The following is a 20074-nucleotide window of genomic DNA, read 5'->3' on the forward strand; positions in this document are numbered from 1 at the left end:
GTGTGTCCTCTTGAGCACGTTTCCCGGGGCAAACGCGTCGTTCTCTGCTACCCCCTTCCATGGAGCATGGAGGCGGTGGTGGCAGCATCGACTGCCGGCGTCGCCTGTGTGTTTACCAGCCTCCTCGGCGCCTATGCGTCAGGATATGGATGGCGGAGGGAGCGGTCGGCAGTCTTTTCTGTGTATTGTCCATGTTGGTAGGCAACTGTGGCCTTGATGACTTCGCAACCCCTGTAACTCGCCACGTGTGGGCTGCCACAGTCCGCACACTTGGGTGTGTCTGTCCTCGATTGCGGGCAGTTGCTACTGGCGTGGGCCCCTGAACACTTCACACAAGCCTTTGGGGAGCAGTGGCGAGCCACATGGCCCAGCAGCAGCAGAAAAACTGCACCGTGTCTCTCTTCTGTTTTAAATTCTCCTCGGTGACCGTGGTGTCGACCACCTGTCTCAGCCGGTACAGCCATCTATTCTCTGGGATGTCGGTGGCAGTAACCAAAAGAAAGCAACTCCTTGTAGGTGATGTGCGACTTGGTGCACGTTACGTTACGTTGCACAAGCCAAAGTCAAGCTGCGCCAGCTCATCTCATAGATATTCTGGATCCGCCGCCTTGGTGAAGCCCTTGACGACGATTTTCAGCAACTTCTCGGAGACGGCGCCATGTGTGTACCAGTGCATGCCCCAGTTAGATGCCTCGTTTGTTACATTTATAAAATCTTCCGGTTTAGCGACTTGCAGTCACACAAGGTTTCCTACTGCAGCTCGCACTGTGAAGTCTGCAGTCACTCACTGTGTTACGAGCTGCAGGAAACCTTTATAGTCTTTTGCCACCCCAAAGACTATGGGGGTCAGCCGTCGCTGCGACTGAGCGGTGGTAATGTCCGATCAGGAGGTGGTCACGTCTTCTTCTTCTGAGTGGTCAGTTTGGGCAAGCAGTCGTAGGCTCCGTCTGCTTGTATGTTGGCTGCTCCGACATCTCCTCATCTTCAAGCGCACCATAGCGGTTGGCAGTCGATGTGGGTGGCAGGGAAGGCGACGTCCTGGGTCGAGCTGCATGCCTAGACGTGATGGTACTCCGGGTTATCTTCTGCCGCCGACGATAGAGACAGCAAGCTGCCTCTTCTTCTTGGGCACCTTTTTGGTGCTGGTTGGTGCGGAGGAGATAGACCGTTTGCGTCTCTCGCCATCTACGCTCTGCAGCAGGCTGGCCGTCTTCCTGTGTACCCTCTCGTTGGCCAGGAGCGACATGGAATGTGCATCATGAACTATAATATCGTCTTCGCCAGAATCGTCGTCCATGTCGAAGTCCATGGATGGTGGCAGGGTCGTTCTAGGCAGTGGGTCAGACAGGGCCGTCGGGTGAGCAAGCTCCTCTGAATGGCATTCTGCCACACCAGCATCTCCAGTCGTCGTAAGTGGGAGGCTGGATGGGGCCGTCGACTGAGTACGCTCGGGCGAAGGGCGATCTGCCACACGCTTCATTCTGTTCAGCGTTTCTCTGAATTCCCGGCGCGCCCATGACATCAACACTTATCTGATATTTTTCTTTTTTCTGTTTTAATAACTATTTTGGCATCTTAAAACATCGAAGCCCACCTTCTTGCGAGATATGGCTGTCAATCTGGCTTTAGTCTTCCCCAGCACCTCAAAATCTGCAAAACTGCCTCAGAAGATCCATTCATTGATGCCAAGATTCAATGTCGAACATGAAACAAATAAAACTTTGAACATAGCTGCTGAGGTTCAGTGACCGTGTCAGAATTACATTAAAACATATAACCCCACAGTCACAAATATTAAGTCAAAATTGACCAGGTTTCGACGCTACTATGAGCTTCGTCTTCAGAATTAAACTAGAATGTGACTTGTAAGTACTGCATCTCTTTCCAGTCAGTACACACTTTAGTTTATTAATGTCTTATATACCTATTATGTTTTAGAACAGCTAGTTTAATTCTGAAGAAGTAGCGTCGGAACCTGGTCAATTTTGACTGAATATTTGTGACCGAGGGCTTATATATTCTAACATGAAACAAATATTGAAAATATAAACATTTTGTAGAGTTTTGCAACGAATATTTGATATAATAAAATTAGGTGACATACATTGAAACAAACTATGTAACTTACTTCACCATATATCATGAAAGTGGCATGATCCAAATGTTGAAACACTATAAGTGGTTAGATGGTGCAGGTGTTTCCACTGTGATCAATCAAGTCTAAATGATGAACAAATTTACAGACCATCTCTCTGTGAACATCTAGGAATCACAAAAGAAGTGAAAGACATGGTGTACAAAGATTGGCATATCACAATCGACACAACAGTGGAAAAAGTGAAAGTTAGTCATGAATCAGTTTTAAGTACCTTTCACAACATTTTGAACATGACAAACATCAACACTTACTGGCTTTGCACTTCTAATGTCCACTCAAAAACCTGCCAAACTGAAACAGCGGTAGAAATGTTACAGTTATATCAGCCCAGTCTAGATTATTTCTTTAGCTAGCTAACCAACACTGATGAGTGGTGGGTGTGTCACTATAACCCTGAGAGAAAGGAGCAAAGCAAGCCATAGAAGCATGTGGATTCACCCCCACTGAGACAGGCAAAGACCTGACCACATTCAGGCAAGAACTGTTATTTTCCCACAACAGTTCTACAGCTGTTTCTGCACTGAAATCAGTCACACACGTTGCTGGCTACCAGTTTTTCCTCATCCACCATATTTTCCTGATATAGACTCAGTTATTTCTTCCTCTTTCCTTTGATGAAGAAAACATTGTATGCACATTGTTCCATAATGATGAGTAAGTGATTTTCGAGCTGGAGTGTTTCCTGAACACTGAATATGCAGACTGCTAGGACCAAAGTCTGTGCAAAGTAAGCCACTTTAGACAAAACTGTGTTGCCCTGAATAGTGAGTCTGCAGAGAAGGACTAACAGCATCACTAAGTTCTATGGTCACAGCATAATTTTTCGAGATAATATTTACAATTTTATAACTGCTCCTTGTATGTATCATATATTGATTAAGCTAGTTTAAGGTTGTGATGGCATAAAACCCTGAACTGCGACTGATAAATCATCATCGAAAAATATGTGAACTAGCACAGTTTATTAGCTACTTTCCCACCTAATATCAACAAAAAATATATACATTGACATGCAGTAATTAAATGTCTTATTTAAGAATTTTGCCAACTATAATTTATATACAACATACAAACACTTGGAACACTTAAAACTTGTGCAGTGAAGTATGTGTATGTATTCAAAACCTTTTGTGATGTATTCGTTAATGTGTAGAACAAATAAGTACAATAGAAATCTTCTATCCACAGTATGCATAAACTTACCAGTTAACAAGTAGTATCATGATCTTTTATGCAAGTTTACTATGAAACAAAATTGGCAGATGTGTGTACAAGAGAACAAACTACAGTTAACACAAATTGGAAATATTGTCTGTTCTCAATGGGCTCTAAATGAAGAAGTCTATAATTTTGTAAGAGTCTGATGGGTAAACTATGGTAAGGAAGTTTGGAAGTAGAGCAAGAACAAGTTTTAGTTTATCAGTCGCACTGTTTAACCCATGATCTATGGGAATAATGAAAGAGGTGAACAAATACTTAACTGCTCGAAAGACGAACAATCGAAGGCAAATAACAGTAATAAGATTTGTTGATTAAACTAATATTGTGTCTGAGAGGAAATGAAAACTGCTATCCTAATTAGTAGCTATGCATAAGTCAAGGAGAAAACATTCGCTCTGAAGATAAACTTAAGAGACAAATTATATAAGACAATACCCCACTAAAATGTAGTGAAATGCCTGATGTAGACTTCGCTTTAGAATTGCCTTAGCGTAAGAAAGTTTAAAAAATAAACTATAGGAAGGATTACTGAAAAATTCTGAATGTAACAGTTGTGGTTAATGAAATTCGCAAATTATCAAAGGAATCATATTTAATTTAAATATATGGCTTTTGATGACTTCAACCTTACATGCTTCACTTTTCTTGAAGAGCTTTTGTGATTTTCTCTTAAATATTACTTAGATGATTTATCGAGGTGTAAGGAATGTTATGCATTTCTAAATGCTCAATCACTACGACAATGTTTCCTGTCCATCATAATAAAATTTATACAAGGTTGGGCGGAATTACACATTTCTTTAGCCATTCTAAAGTGAAATTCTAAATATGAAAATAAAAGCATTAAATACTGAATTTCACAATGGCTATTGAAAGCTTCCATCTACCACGTCGCACTGGATTATCTCTCTTCACGAGACGGCGCAATTCTTCAGTTTTTACCATATACAATTGTGTAGATTAAGTATCGGAGCCTACAGCGCTATGCACTAAATCAAAAATCTTGATAATGATTTTATATTCACAGTTTGACGGTTAAAAAACTAAATGATTGAAGTAGTTTCATTAGTAAAAACCATGATATTTCATAAGTAATTAAAAGTGGCATGTGTGTATCTGTGAAACCCAAAGACCTTATTTTATTAATCGTGTATTTCGATTGTTTTCTTTCCAGGCAATGGCGAATCCATCACAAAGAAGGCTGTGTGTAGTCTGAAAATCTGGTATGGCTGTCTAAAACGGAAGATGAGTCAATACGAAGTGAAGTGCATTGAAAATTGAATTGGAGATATCTCCGAACTGTGTCTAATTTACGAAGTTTTTATCACCAGTGCTGCCTGCAAGAAAATGAACGGCTTAAGTCTCAGTGAGCTGTGTTGTTTGTTTTGTTGTCCTCCTTGCCCAACGAGGATTGCTGCCAAACTGGCATTCTTGCCACCAGAACCTACCTACAACTTTCAAGCGGATGAAACGGGTTCGAAATTTAGTTTGAATTTGACAGAAAGAGCCGAGTGGCAATACTCCGAGAGAGAAAAGGAAAATATTGAAGGTTTTTTCACAAGAACTTCCCGAGGAAATCGAATAGCCTGTTTGTTTGTGAGGTGTAGTACAACAGCTCGGTTTACAATATTGTTTTCACACGGTAATGCCGTAGACTTAGGACAAATGAGCAGTTTCTATCTAGGGTTAGGTTCACGGATAAACTGTAATATATTTAGTTACGATTACTCAGGCTACGGGGTCAGTACTGGAAAGCCATCGGAAAAGAATCTGTATGCAGATATAGATGCAGCATGGCACGCTTTACGAACTAGGTATGGTATATCACCCGAAAATATTATATTATATGGCCAGAGTATTGGGACTGTGCCAACAGTGGACCTGGCATCGCGTTATGAAGTGGGAGCTGTCATTCTCCATTCGCCGCTTATGTCTGGAATGAGAGTCGCATTCCCCAATACCAAGAGGACGTGGTTTTTTGACGCCTTTCCTAGGTGATTACTGTTTATTTTCTACAAGCTATAGTGTATTACATGAAGTTAAAACGAAACATCATTCCAGGGCAGAGAGAGAAATGTGGTTGACTTTCCAGATTTGTGCCACAGTTCTTGTAAGTATAAGATATGTAGAATTATTTCTTTAGTTGCAAATGGTTCCATCAGCACGCAGAAGTGTTCTGATTTTGTTTTTAAAAGAGACAGATATTTCAGTGAACGAGTGTTTACACTAAAGTGTTCTGATAATCTGTTGTTGTTTACGTGTTATCAACAAATAACACAGCTCATTTTTGCGTGTCATGAAGCAGATCTTTGTTTTGATAAATTTTCTTCATCTGTTGCTGTGAACGTTTCAGTACAGCTTCATTTATTTCTTAGACCTGTTAATTGTAGTTTTAGAGGATAAGATTAGTGTGTCGTGCAGAGTAGTTAACTAGTTTCTTTGCTTTTGTGGTTCCTCTTAAATATTTCGCAAAGATATTAAATTCAGCAGCAAAATCAGTCTCCAGTGTATTAAATCCAATAGTATTTGCCAAACTTACGCATAATCTTTTAATTTTTAATAGTCTCATATTTAACAATATGTCTGATTTAGTATGCCAAATGTTACAGGATATCACTGTTTACTCTTGGAGGGACAGTTAAAAACCTCCAAAATTCCACCTACGGGGACGTGAACAGTAATTTATGTATTTCAAATTCAGTTTAGGTGTTGCTTTGCTGTGTCTTCTACTACAGTTTTGTTAATTTCATCCAAACAACAACAGAAAAATTGCATGAAATGATGGTCGCCACAGCTGCATCCCAGTAGTGCAGGAGAGACAGCTGTAAACAAGGCTGGACTATGTGCTACCGGTAGTGAATGTCGTGTTATCAATTATTTTCATCGCTGTCTCAGCAGATAGCGAAGTAAAATTTGAAAACCAACTGAAAAAGCTTTTCCCTGAAAACTGCTTCTAGTCCATATAATAATTCTGCTATTACTTGTAAAATGTAGGGGGATGGAATTACTAACTCAAGTCTGTATATACAAAAAACATGCACAGGGGCATACATAAATTTTCAACATGTAGCCATATTTACAAATTAATTCTTGTTGTGAATGTTAAATGACTCATTCCACATAATTATGATTTATCATGCAAATGATTCACACAACAAGAAACTAACTCAATCAGTACTGGTGACACCAGAAGGAATTTCATCACCTAATATTCAGCAACATTCTTCTTCCATTATTCTTTTTGAGTGACACTGTATGCAATATAAGGATGATGGTTAGTGCCACTAACTATACAGGAAGTAGTTTGTGAAGTACAAAACCTCTATTTCAATAAAAATATGCATTCTTACTAGAGTTTTGGATGGCCAGCATATGAATACAATTAAATTACTTTCCAAAAGATAAATGACATTCAATAATATAAGTGTTTGTGTATAATGTATCAGCTCATTTTAAAATATGACAAAAGGGCAGTGTAGTGTTTCTCCTGCCATCTATTAAAAACTTTTGACAACAGTGATGTGTGTTTGGGTTAGAGAACTACTGCCTTTGAATTGTAAACTGAAGAAAATTATTTTGTTACCCACACCTTCTGTTCAGAGAGTTAAGAGTCCAGGTCATGACAGGGAATTCAGTGTAGTGATCTGTTAATTTCAGTTTTAGGCTAGCGCAAATTGTGTGCAATTCGTACTGCAAGTTTTCTTATAGATAAAAACTGGATAAATCAACAAAAACTTCTTTACCTCAAAAGTGTATCTTATGCCTTATGATGAGTGGGTAATTAAATGCAGTGAATTATGAAGTTCATAATTAGCTAAGACTTGCTGAAAACATACTGCATCAAGTAAGGTATGCTTTGCCAAGTCATTTTTGTACACACAGAAATAAGTACCAGTATTGTACATGGGTTCAGTCAATAAGGTGATTTAGGTTCTTGAAGTGCCCTTGTTCCTCATGAAATTATTGACAGTACAGGTTTAAGTTCAGTAAAAAGTACAGTTCCATAATAGAATAGCACACCTGCTCATCCCTTTTCTCACATTGTCAAACAATAATCCTAAGGTAACCACTTGAAGTCAAAAAAGTCATAAAATATTTTCATATGTACAGAATTTTTAGAAAATGTTCATAAAATATTTGTATACAAACAGTTGCAAATACTTTCATGTGACATTTGTTTGTAAATGACAAATTTGCCAGAAGCTATCATCTGTGCCGAGTCACCTTTGGTGAATAAGTTCACAGTTTAGTTATTAGTTTCTAAAGCTAGTGCATGTTAAATAGAAAAACTCGTTTATGCTGACACCGATCTTTAACTTAACCCAAGTCTAGGTTGCATTGGAAGGTGATAGTTTGGCTGGGAGTTGGCAAAGCCAACAAATGTGAAACCAAAACAACCTGGATGTCGTGGTAGGCCAATTTGTAGCATAACTCATTTGGGAAAATCCATCATTAGTATCATTCTGTAGTCTCCGCGTTGTTTACATTTGTCGCAAGTTTCCTACATTACTAGTGAAAGTCAGTATATAGTATCATATATTCCCTTTTCCCCTTCTTGATTTGCGCCTTCACGTTGGTAGTGTGCAGTTGTAGAAGTAATTAGACGAGCAAAATAGTGAAAGCTTTGCTGAGTCAGTAACAGAGTATAACGACTTGTAGAAACTTCAGTTCTGAATACTTTGCAGTGTGTCAAATACAAGCTTGCTTACACTATCTGTGGCCGGTAGAAAATCATCTTATTAATTGCTGTGATGCATTTTTATTTTAATGCTGGGAGCTTTTGTGTTTTGTTTGTCTTCAGCTGTGGTACTGATACTTTAATGTGCATTCAGATCTCTGTTATGTAAATAATTGAGCTGGCTTTTTTCCGACAACTCTATGTAATGTTAATGTTGTGGGCACTGTCAGTCAGTCACCGTTTGTCTGTTGACTGAAAACAATAACAATATTTTCATAAAATAAATGCTATTGAGATAGTTTTTTAAACTATAGCCTCTCAGTGTCCTGGGTAAATCAGAGCAGAAGCAGGCCAGGCATCAAACCTTGTGGCTCACCATATTTAATGTTTTTGCACACTGAATTCAGTTTCATTTCTGTTGTATTATTGTAAATGTGACCCTTAGCTTTCTGTTGCAAAAGGTTTTACTTGTGTAACAGTATGCTGCAACACATTTGTATCATTGTTGAAATTCATTTAAGACCATTTGAGTAGGGCAGTCGTTAAATCTGATCTAGTTTCATATTTTTTATTTGATGATTAGTCAGTGTTTCTTCTCCCTTCCAAATAGATGATGACTTACCGGACCACTTCTGAATTATGTAAGCTGAACCCCTGCTAAATGTTTGACGAAACAGCTGTACCCATTTATCACACATTTTTCTTTTCTGCAAAGTCCATGTTAGTTGCCTGTTAATGTTACCAAGCAAGGTGGCGCAGTGGTTTGCACACGGTCTGCATTTGGAAGCAGGGTAGTTGAAAACTCGCATAAAATCTGGAGCATTGTTATTCGGTTGACTGCAATGTACCAATCTTGCCTATCTTTCAGAGCTAGAGGTAGTCTTTTGTTAAGAGATAGAGAACAAAGCCAGAAACAGGTGTAGAATAATGGTGTTTTAGCAATTGCCAAAATAACAAGAATTAATCCAGAACTGATATCTCAAAATTAAAACAATGTGAGGTGGCATAGTTCTTGACATTTCACTTGTATTCAGAAAGAGTGACATTAAAATCATTGTCTGACTGTTTGTGCATTGTGCAATTGCCGTAGACAAATACCTCAATCATTTTTTAAAGTGGCCCTGAGTACCACCTTCTCACATTGCACCTGAGTTTGCAATTACTATGACATCAACAAGGATGTTGAACTTGAAATGTGCCTTCTTTTCCCTAACAAAATGGCTCTGAAACACGACAGTCTGAGCAATGTTAGAGGTCATCAGAAAAAAAAGAAAAAAAAATGGCCATCAAAATAACTTTGTCATTGGCAGCAAGAAGGTATTTCAAACAATACATCTGCATACTTTTTGACACTTTCCTTCATGGTAGTTAAGTGATAAGGTTTACACTAATTTATTTTTCATTTATCCCTATTTTCATAGAGGTTCTGTTGTAGCTTTCCTTCTGACTGGTGGAATTACAAACAGAAGCTAATTTATTTATTTCACCTTGCAAGATTAGGTCCTTAAGGCCTCTCTTACATCTAACATCATATCCATAGTGATATGGTGTGCAATAATAATAATAATAATAATAATAATAATAATAATAATAATAATGCATATAGTAATCACAAAAGTCAATCTAGTTAACATTGTGTCAAGTTATTTCTTTTTACATTTGTAATATCTAACATAAATATAGGACAACATCATAAAAGGAAAGATTTGATTGGTTTATAAAAGACCAAGAAATAATAGGGTAAGGTTAGAAGATGAGATGGAGGAAATAAAACACACACATTTGGTGATAGGGAAAAGTGTGGATTGTTTTGCCACTGTGATGGAAGTATTTGTTCAGTGTTTAATAGAAGGAAAATGCCTGATATATTCCTACAGGAGTCTACAAGGTAATAGCTAGAGATTCAACCTCCTTTTGAATGCACAGTAGTTTTGAGTAAGACTCCGGTTACTAGGTAGTGTGTTTCACCAGTCATATGACTGAAACGAAAGGAGAGATGGAGAAAGATTTTGTATTATGCGTAAGTACAGCCAAGGTGCTGGATGTATCAGATCTAGTATTGCTGTTATGGAATCATGATGCTGGTTGGTATTTCAGATGTGAGAAAACATGTTGAAGACACCATTGACTAAGACCCCAATGAAGAAGGGTCAAGAGAAAATGTAAATTACATTGCATATCCAGTTTCATCAACTGTAACCAAGCATAGGAAGGACTGACATGATCAAACAACCAATTGTTACACACATGTTTTAGACAAGCATTCATGGCTACCTCAAATTGGATAGGCATATCACTGTTTGCGGCATGCTGAACTACATCACAATAGTAGAGATGCAACAAGACTAAAGATTGGACTTTTTTTTGGGGGGGGGGGGGTGCGAGAGGTGGGGTCTTTTTTAATTTTTTGGGAGGCATGTAGTCGAGATTTTTTACATGGTGTAATACTTGGTTCATTCCAGTTTAAATGCCTGTCCAAAATTATGCTGAGATCTTATACTGTTATCTGATAAAACGGTCAGATACTATTAGGCAGTACAGGAGGAATTTTAAGATAGTGTTCAGTGGGTTACAAGGATAAAATGTGGCCTTTTAGTGTCAAATTTAAGATCCATGTTTTCTGCCCATTCTGGTACTGAACAACAGTTGTCATTTATAGCTACTTAGGACTTGTGCACACACATAACTGAACATCATTAGCATATAAGTGGTAGCCACAAGAACATAGTTGAGTTGAAATGTCTCCGACCCACAGATTACTTGCTGATGTATATTCTTAAGGTAGCTGTCAAACCACATTATTAAACTATTAAAGAAATTCAGCAATTTCATTTCATTAAGTAGTATATTGACAGAAAACAAAACCTTGCTGAAATTAAGCAATGTTAAATGGTTTCTTCATTACTGCCAATGGCATATTTGATATGGACAGGCACTTTGATTAATAAAGTTGCTGTGGTGCTCCTGGAAATGTGCCATGATATTTATCGTGGATGTTTTAAGTCTGTCAGATGTTCATGAAACACCCCCGCCCCCAAACTCTTTTGTGGCTACCTGTGTGGCACGCGTGGGGCCCTGAGATATCACAGCCTTTCTTCTCTTCCAGCCTGTAATTCACTGCCTATATGCACTCCTTCCCACCCTAGCTCTGCCCCTTCCTGTCCCCCACTCCCCATCCTTCCTCCCTCAATGTTTCCTTTAGAATGACCCAACTATTCCCTCGGTTCTGCTATTCCTCTTTGGTCTTGTGTCTCAGTTTCCACTCCCCCCCCCCCCCTCTCTCTCTCTCTCTCTCTCTCTCTCTCTCTCTCTCTCTCTCTCTCTCTCTATCTATCTATCTATCTATCTATCTATCTATCTATCTCTATCTATCCCCCCCCCCCCCACCATCTCCCCCACCCCGTCCCCCTCCCTCCTCATTGGGGAAGAACCTCCCTAGCATCTCTGACGTGAGTTTCCTCCTCTCCCATTTTCTTCCCTGCCATAGCCCCTCCCCCCTCACGCATTAGGTCACCAGCATGTGTAGCCAGTGCCTGTGGTGGGACTGTTATGTCTGCGTCTGGCTGAGCCCACTGACAACACAGATATCACACTTCCAGTACCTTAGCTGTCACTGCCTCATGTGTGATTGCTCATCTTGTAGGGGCAACGGAATTCCTGGCAGCAGTGACTATGCCAGGTGGCCCTTGTCATAGCTGGGTGGCACCTGTGGGCTGAACCCTTGATCAAAGTGGGAGGGGGGGGGGGGGGGCGTGTTACTAGGGCGAACGCCTGCCTGAAGAGACAGCTGCAGAACAATGGCCAGAAGTACAGAGTGAAGTGTGCTTCGCTCCATACTTCTGGCCACTGTTCTGCAGCTGTCTCTTCAGGCAGGAAGTGTTCCCTCCCTTTTCATACTTTTGCATCCTTTGCCTTCCCCTCCCTGGCCATCCTTGGGAAGAAGGCCACGCTCAACAGCTTGAGGTGAAATCCTTTCCTCAATACTTGATTTGTTCCAGGACAGACAGGGAGGCTTTTTCGGGTGCCAGACTTTCTTTTTTGTAGAATGTACCGATGTAAGTGTGATGAAATTAACTCACTTTGTACGATGTGATCTGCTTCCCTATTGATTAAAACCTCTTGTGCCAGTGGCCAACATTCTGTTGTGCTTGTGAGCATTACTCCTCATGAGTCCTACCTGGGGCATTATTTTCCACAGGAACCTCCTCCTTCAATATGATGAGGAACTTAGTATTAATCTGGAATGGTGCTGCATTCATTTCATCCACAGATGGCCTCAGGGCAGTTACATTGATACCAGATCTTTCATACTGGTTTTTGAGGGGGATAGCTTTCTGCGAAAAATCAAAGTTATGGTTTACCATTGTGATGTGAAGCCCTATGTCCTTCCTCCCACACACTGTTTCCAATGATGTTACCATTTTGGTCACATGTCTTCACGATGTGAGGTGAATTATATTTGTGATTACTGCAGCCATCCTCTTCATGTGGGGACTCCTTTCACCCCATCACCCAAGTGCTTGAACTGTTCCAGCTCATATTCTTCTTGTTCGCTAGATTGCCCAGTCTGTGAAAAGAAAGAAAGATTCAAGATTTCAAAACTCTGGACCTTCTATCCCACTCTGAGGCCCCAACAGAAATTCAACCATCTCCACATGATATCCTTAACATCTCCCTATGCTTCTATTGTGTTCTTCCCCCTCCTCCTTACCACCATCCTGCCCCCCTTCCCTTTACTCCTCCATAACAGTTCCCATTCCCTCCCCTCACAGAAGTGCTCCTTTTTGCCAGCTGGAGAAGAAATTTCCTTCTCTGGCACCTGTCAAAGATGGGTCTCCCACTAGGAGCCCCCCATCCCCCCTCACCTACCATCGTTAGGACAAGAAGCCTGTTACTCAGAGTCGGGCTTGGGACTCACATTCTGTGGGCCTCAAGACCACTACTTCTCTTTCAGATCCTGATATTGCTGTGACTTGCTTTCTTCCCCACTATTCCATATCTCACCATCCGAAGGAGGAGGAGAAGAAGAAGATGAAGATGAAGATGCAAAGTCTCTGGACAAGGCCTTCCCCCTGCCCCCTGACATCATAAGGCCCACTCTCTCTCGATCAGGATATGATCTTACATTCATATATGTCACTCTTTCCTTACTGGTGATGGACATTGACTCATCATAATGACTGATTCTGGCCCATTCCATGCCCATACGGACTCTTGTATTGGACCTGTTTCTATAATCACCTTCTGGAATTGCAGTATCTTCTTTCTGTCTCCTCTGTAGATTGTGTTGTATTGCAGGAATCGTGTTTTGTGGATATCCTATTGCTGACTCTGTAGTTTCTAAACCTTCTGACATAACCCTGTTGGTCCATTGCGAGCCCCTGGTGGTGTCTGTACTTTGATCCACACGGACTTTGTTAATTCCTTGGTTCCTCTTCTTACTGCACTGGAAGCAATGGCCTTTCAGACCCATTCAGTTTTTGCAGTGATGATTGCAATCATTGTCTCCCCTCAGACTGGCCTTCTGTCCTTCCTGCTTTTCTTGCCCTCCTTAGACAGCACCTCTCCCCCCCCCCCCCCCCCCCTTTTCAGTCTCCTTGGGGATTTTGATGCCCATAACCCACTGTGTGGTGGTAATGTGACTATTGACTGGGTAAGAGTGTTGAAGACCTCCTGCCTAGCCTTGATCTCATCCTGCACAACACTTGAGCACCCACACACTTTAGCGTGGCACACAACACTTTCTTGGCCATTGATCTTTCCATCTGTAGCCCTGGATTCCTCCCCTCCATTCAGTGTAGAGTACATGATGATTTGTGGGACAGCTATCATTTTTTGGTCATCTTATCTTTTCTTCAGCATAGCTCACTTAGACTTCATCCCAGGCGGGCCTTTACTAATGTGGATTGGGATGCCTTTTGCTCAGCTCCACTACAAGATGGCAATGATGAATCTGTATGGAGTTGACTGACGCCATTTTTTCAGCAGGTGCTGCACGGATTCCTTTATCTATGCGTTTCCCCCAGTGGAAGATTGTTTCTTGGTGAACCCCCAAAATTAAAGACGCTGTTGTGCCCTCCAGTGATGTGAACAACATCCACATTTTAACCGCCTCCTGGAAATGGCTTTGTGTGTGGGTCCATTATCTTCTTAAATGCCAGAAACAGATTTATTGGGAGCAATATATTGCTGCCATAGGGCTGCGTACTACCTCTTTGCAGGAATGGGTAAGGATCATTGACATTTTTGGCTGCCTTCCTCTTACATGGGTCTGGGAATTGCCGTGAATAGTGTTATCCTCACCAACCCAGACTCTTTCTCTGTGCATCTTGCTTGGCATTTCGCCCAGGCCTCAGCATCGGTCCGCTATCCTCCTAAGTTCAGTCTTCTCAAACACCATCTGGAACGACTCCCTTTACATTTCATTCTCTGCTACCGGAGCCTTATAACACTCTGTTTAATGAGTGGGAATTCGCCAGCACCCGTACTCTTTGCCCTAACAGAGCTCCTGGACTGGACTACACTACACTTGGTGCACGACTAAATCGGTGGCTAGTCAAAGTCAGGTATTTGTTTCTAGCCATCTATGGAGTGAGATCGAATTCCCGTTCCCAATGGTGAGAAAGCGTTGTTTATCCATTTTTGAAATTGGATAAACCACCCCTTCAGGTGGACAGCTATTGTCCGATAAATATAACCTGTTGTGTTGGCTGAAGAGCAAACACCGTGTTACGAAAGGAGGCCGAAATGCACGCGTTTTAGCTCACGCAGGCTGGCGTGAGGAGAGAAGAACAATACTGACGTGAGGTCTGGAACATGACAAGGAATTAGAATTCAGAAAGCAGATGTAATTAGTTTGATACTTAGCTTTAATCCATTAATGATGTAAGTCACTCTTGACGGTACATGATTCACAATATTATCAGTTCAGAATACATTCTTGAAGAATATGGTACCTTGCTAGGTCGTAGCAAATGACGTAGCTGAAGGCTGTGCTAAACTGTCGTCTCTGCAAATGAGAGCGTATGTAGTCAGTGAACCATTGCTAGCAAAGTCGACTATACAACTGGGCGAGTGCTAGGGAGTCTCTCTAGACTAGACCTGCTGTGTGGCGGCACTCGGTCTGCAATTACTGAATGTGGCGACACACGGGTCTGATGTGTACTAACGGACCGCTGCCGATTTAAAGGCTACCACCTAGCAAGTGTGGTGTCTGGCGGTGACACCACATAACCAATGTCCTATATATGGTGAGTCAAAGGCTGTATTCGATCCTTGAATCCTGGAGTCTTTCGGCTTTGACTCTGTATAATTTTTGCCATGGACGTGCTACTGCAGATAGTGGAACCCACTTCGAGTCTGCTGTCCTTATGGCTTTTCCCCAGAGGCAACACCGTGTTGCATCATCTTTGATCTGCATAAAGCCTATGGTAACACATGGGACCAACACATCCTTACCACCTTACATGAGGAGGGGGACTTCCTAGACCAACTCGAAATTTTTTATCCAGAACCTTCTTTCATGTCACATTTTTCACGTACATGTTGGCGCCTCCCATCTGCAGGAAAATGGGGTTCCCCAGGGTTATGTTTTGAGTATTCCTCTGTTTTTAGTGGCTGTCAGTGGTCTGGTGGCAGCTGCAGTGCCTATGATGCCCCCTTCCTTGTATGCTGTAGATTTTTGCATTTATTTTTGTTTGTCCGTGATGGGCGCTGATGAAAGCCGACTGCAGGGAGCAATGCACAGAGTGCAATCTCGGGGTGCCATCCATTTTTGAGCTGCCAAGATTTGCGTTGCATTTGTAAGGTCACCATACAGTCCATCCCCACCCAGATCTGCACCATGAGGGCCAGTTCCTCATTATGCATGGTGGACTCCCATCATTCTTTTGGGACTGGTCTTTGATGCCAAGTTGACATGACTTCCCCATCTTCATTAACTAAATAGGACATGTTGGTTGCACCTCAGTACTCTTCGCTACTTCAGCAACACCATCTGGGGCATGGACCACTTTATGGTCATACACCTATACAAAGCATTGGTCCAGTGTCGTCTAGACGTCTCGCATATGGCTTGGCACAACTTTCAACATGACAGGTGCTGGGCCCGATATGCCATTGTGAGATACGACTGGTAACTAATGCCTTTTGGACTAGCCCTGTGATCTGCCAGTTCCATTTTCCTGAACTCCAGCGTACCCCTCGCCCACTTCTTCTCTGGGTCCACTTACATACATCTCCGTGGTGCATTTCGCATCCACAGCTCTGTCTTGATCTGTCACAAGGTCCAAAAGACCTGGCTCACCCGGTGGTTCGGTGGTTGCCAGACATGCTGGCTTTGCTTATGCTCATGTGTGATCTAATGAACTCCACTCCATGCCAGCTAGCTATGCTAATTTCTGTTTTTACCTGCGTTTTTTTCCCCTCTCCAGCTCCCTCTATTGTCACAAAGCTTATTCTCTGATGTTTTAGTGGCTGTTCTATTATCCTGTCCCATCCTCTGTTAGTTTTTTCTATATATTCTTTTCATCACTGATTCTGCAGTCGGTCACCTTATTTCCCATCTTACCAGCCCACCTAATTTTCAGCCCTCTTTGGTAACATCATGACTCAAATGCTCAGATTCGCTTCCTTTCCAGCATTCTGTGTAAACCCATTTTCAAGCTTTTAGTAATGATATCTTTCAACACTCAAAATAACTGTGTGGAGAATGACTTTGTACTCACCGGACAGTTTCAGTTGTCTTTGGATATGTGCACTGTTCAACCCTTTTGCCCCACTATACATGTAAGTGAAAGGCCATTGTGATAGTTTTTCAACAGTGGTGATGCAGTGGTTAACAAGTCAGGCGGCAGACTTGTATGAGGAGGGTATTCAAAAACTGGTACAACGTTATGACAAGTGCCTCAATATTGATGGAAATTATGTATAAAAGTAGATTAAGGTACAGGCTTTCATGTAAAAATAAAATTATTGAGATAGCATGTCTTTTTTTTATTTTAAAACGTGCTTACTTTAAGAAAAACGTGCCTCGAATAATTCTTTCTGCGTATTATGCAGACTGTTCATGTACCACCTGAGTTCAAGGAAACTAAAATAATATCTTTGCTAAAGCCAGGCAAACCAAGGGACAAATCACAAAAGCTACCACCAGATTTCTCTCCTAAGCAATACCTATAAACTGTTGGAAACACATGTTTTAACCGGATTGAGCCGATATTAGAACAACACCTACCAGTGGAGCAGGCTTGATTTTGCCACAACAGAAGCTGTGAAGATCAGGTACTCAGCTCAACTAGCCACATCAAAACAGTATCCCAAGAAGCACTCAAGATGCAAGATGATGGTTGTTTTCGTGTATCTCATCCCATACTGTGACGCTGTGTGGGAAGATGATCTACTATATAAATTGGGCTACACCATCCCATGCCAGAAACTTATGCCTCGTCAATTACGTGCTACTTGACAGAACCTACCTAATAATAATAATAATAATAATAATAATAATAATAATAATAATAATAATAATAATGGGTGCCATTATAAGTAGCATCCAAAAAATAAACAACAGTTTCATTCAAGCATTGTTGCTGTACATATCAGACATGTCAGAAACAAAAAGATGTAAATTTGGTTATGCTGATGGCCTGGCCATTGTTGTCTAAGCCAAGCAGATGGCTGGTGCTGACAGTAGCCTTTCCCAAGATCTTAAAGTTGGGAAATTCTACACTGACTGGAGGCTGACTGTCAACATAAGCAAAATAGAAATAGTGTTTAAATCTGAATAATAGGAAGCCTTAAAATCTTCCAAAGTATGCTTCAGCAATACATTGCTTCCCCATAGTTACCTATGTTCCTTGGTATCATACTGGATCACAACCTTCCTTTCAGGAAACACCCAGAAACTATGGCAACTAAAGTCAACACACACAAAAATATCCTGCATAAATTGTGTGGCAACCAGTGGGAAGCATATGCTTTCACACTAAGAGGTTCTGCCCTAGGATTTGTACACTCTGTCTCTGAATACTACTTCTCTGTGTGGTTGCATAGCAGTCATGTAAGGAAACTAAAAGTCAAACTACGAAACATGGTGCATATCAGTGGATGCATCAAAAGTACACCGCTTCAATGATTACCAGTATGGAGCAACATTGTTCCACTTCCACTGTACAGAAAAGGCTTGTTGGCTTGTCAGTTAAAAGAGGATTCACAGTGAAGCGGAATTGTCAGTGCATTAGGACATTCCTCATTTATCACTGAGGTCCAGGAAACCCCCTGTAATATTATCAGAGCAACTACTAGACACAGACTTCAGGACAGTGGCAGATTGACTGGAGCACCAACAACTTGATGATTCATTAGCCCATTTCCGATTCCGCTCTCAGTTCGACTAGGTGGGAAAATTCTTACCAGCAGTGGAAAGCTCTCAAAACAATTCAAAATCACACGGAGTCTGCCAGGACTTCTGTACAAATGTGGAAAATTTTAAAGCCCTCAGCATGACTGTGATGCTCTGTGTCAGACAATTTGATGATATTGCAAGTGACAACAACATCAGAGTGTACCTAGAACCAAAAACAGATCTATACAAAGTGAAGGATGCTACAGTTTCCTGGATGGGTGACTTAAACCTTGATATGTAATGGTTATGCTTGCTGCCCATGTTCCTTAATCCAGTCAGCTTTATTAGTGTAAAATTAGTGTTCCTTTCATTATTCTTTTTATTACTTATATTATTTTAATGTTCTCTTTATAGCTGATTTTTACGTTTGTTCGACTACTCATCTCCGTTTAAAATCTATTGTTGCTTGTGTTCGCTCCTCACACAGCAAATTTTTACTTACAATTTCACAGTCCACTGCATAACACATTGTGCTGTTCATTTTACTATGTATTTTATGTCTATTTTATATCTAATGTACATAAAATTGGATGTACTTGTTGTCTTAGCTCCTCAGATAAAATAATTTAAATGTTCAAAGTGCCATATGTGCTAAGTCTTTATTCCAAATGATAAATAAATAGCAAATAATTAACCACTGTGAAGGAACTCTCCATAAAGGCTATTTCAAGGTCATAACGTGCACAATGTTGCAAATGTCTATACTTTCACACCTTATGTCTGGTACACAATGTAGCACAATTTTTTTGCCATCACTGAACAATGAAATATATTGAAATGTTATGAAACTACCACCCTATCATAGGGTAGCAGTCCTCATACATAGGCCCACTAGTTCTATTCCCTCTGATGATCTCTGTGTTGCCGTCTGTCCGCAGGTGGTGTCACTTTGGCATCGCCACCGGTCCTTTTTGCATGGGAACAAGCTCCAGGGAATTGAGCCCCTCCCATTGTCTTGGATGACCTCCTGTCGCCCCTCAAATTGCAAGATCATTTTAGCTAGGTTGCGTATTGGGCACTGTCATTTTAGCCATCACCATGTGCTCATTGACCTCAACCTCTGGCAGTGACAGACATCTGAGTTATCGGCCTTTTAGCAAACGATGTGTGGGCTGTCAATCACGTTTTTTTTTTTTTTTTTTTTTTATCCGTCATAACGGTGGGTTGAAGAACATTTAATCTTCAATTAAGGACATCCCAGTTCAGGACCTCCATTTCTCTGTGACATATTTTATGGACCTTTCTCAGAGTCCTTAATTAGCTGTCTTCCCCTCGATTGATTTGGCTTAACATGTCGTCATTTTTAACTCATTTTTTTCCCCTTATTGTTTGACAGTTCTGACGTGGGCACATGTCATCCTAGTTTTTGTGCCCTAAAATAAAACAAAACCATCCTAATACTGTGAGTTTACAAATTTATATATATATATTTGTCATTGTTCCATCTAAACTGTAGTTTGTGTTTACATGTACAATGTGACATTTTTAGTTAAATAGCCGGTCAAAAGTTTCCAAATGTGACAAGTAGATTTTCATGCTGACGTACATTCTCTCACCAGTGGTATCGTGCTGTTCTTTCCACAGTGTCTATGGTCTCTTGTGTATCAGTTTC

At 40.9% G+C, this 20074-nt stretch overlaps 1 protein-coding gene across 1 annotated transcript in view; it reads left to right on the forward strand.

The window, feature by feature from the left end:
• The first annotated feature begins 4553 nt into the window (after nucleotides 1–4553).
• Nucleotides 4554–20074, forward strand: part of LOC126365972 (alpha/beta hydrolase domain-containing protein 17B) — a 64977-nt gene continuing 49456 nt past the window's right edge. The window contains exon 1 of the mRNA XM_050008769.1: nucleotides 4554–5373. Within this exon, the coding sequence (XP_049864726.1) occupies nucleotides 4727–5373 (647 nt within the window). The 5' untranslated portion in view covers nucleotides 4554–4726. The remainder of the gene's footprint in view (nucleotides 5374–20074) is intronic.

This window comes from Schistocerca gregaria, chromosome 4, assembly GCF_023897955.1.
Source record: "Schistocerca gregaria isolate iqSchGreg1 chromosome 4, iqSchGreg1.2, whole genome shotgun sequence".
NCBI classification, from domain to species: domain Eukaryota; kingdom Metazoa; phylum Arthropoda; class Insecta; order Orthoptera; family Acrididae; genus Schistocerca; species Schistocerca gregaria.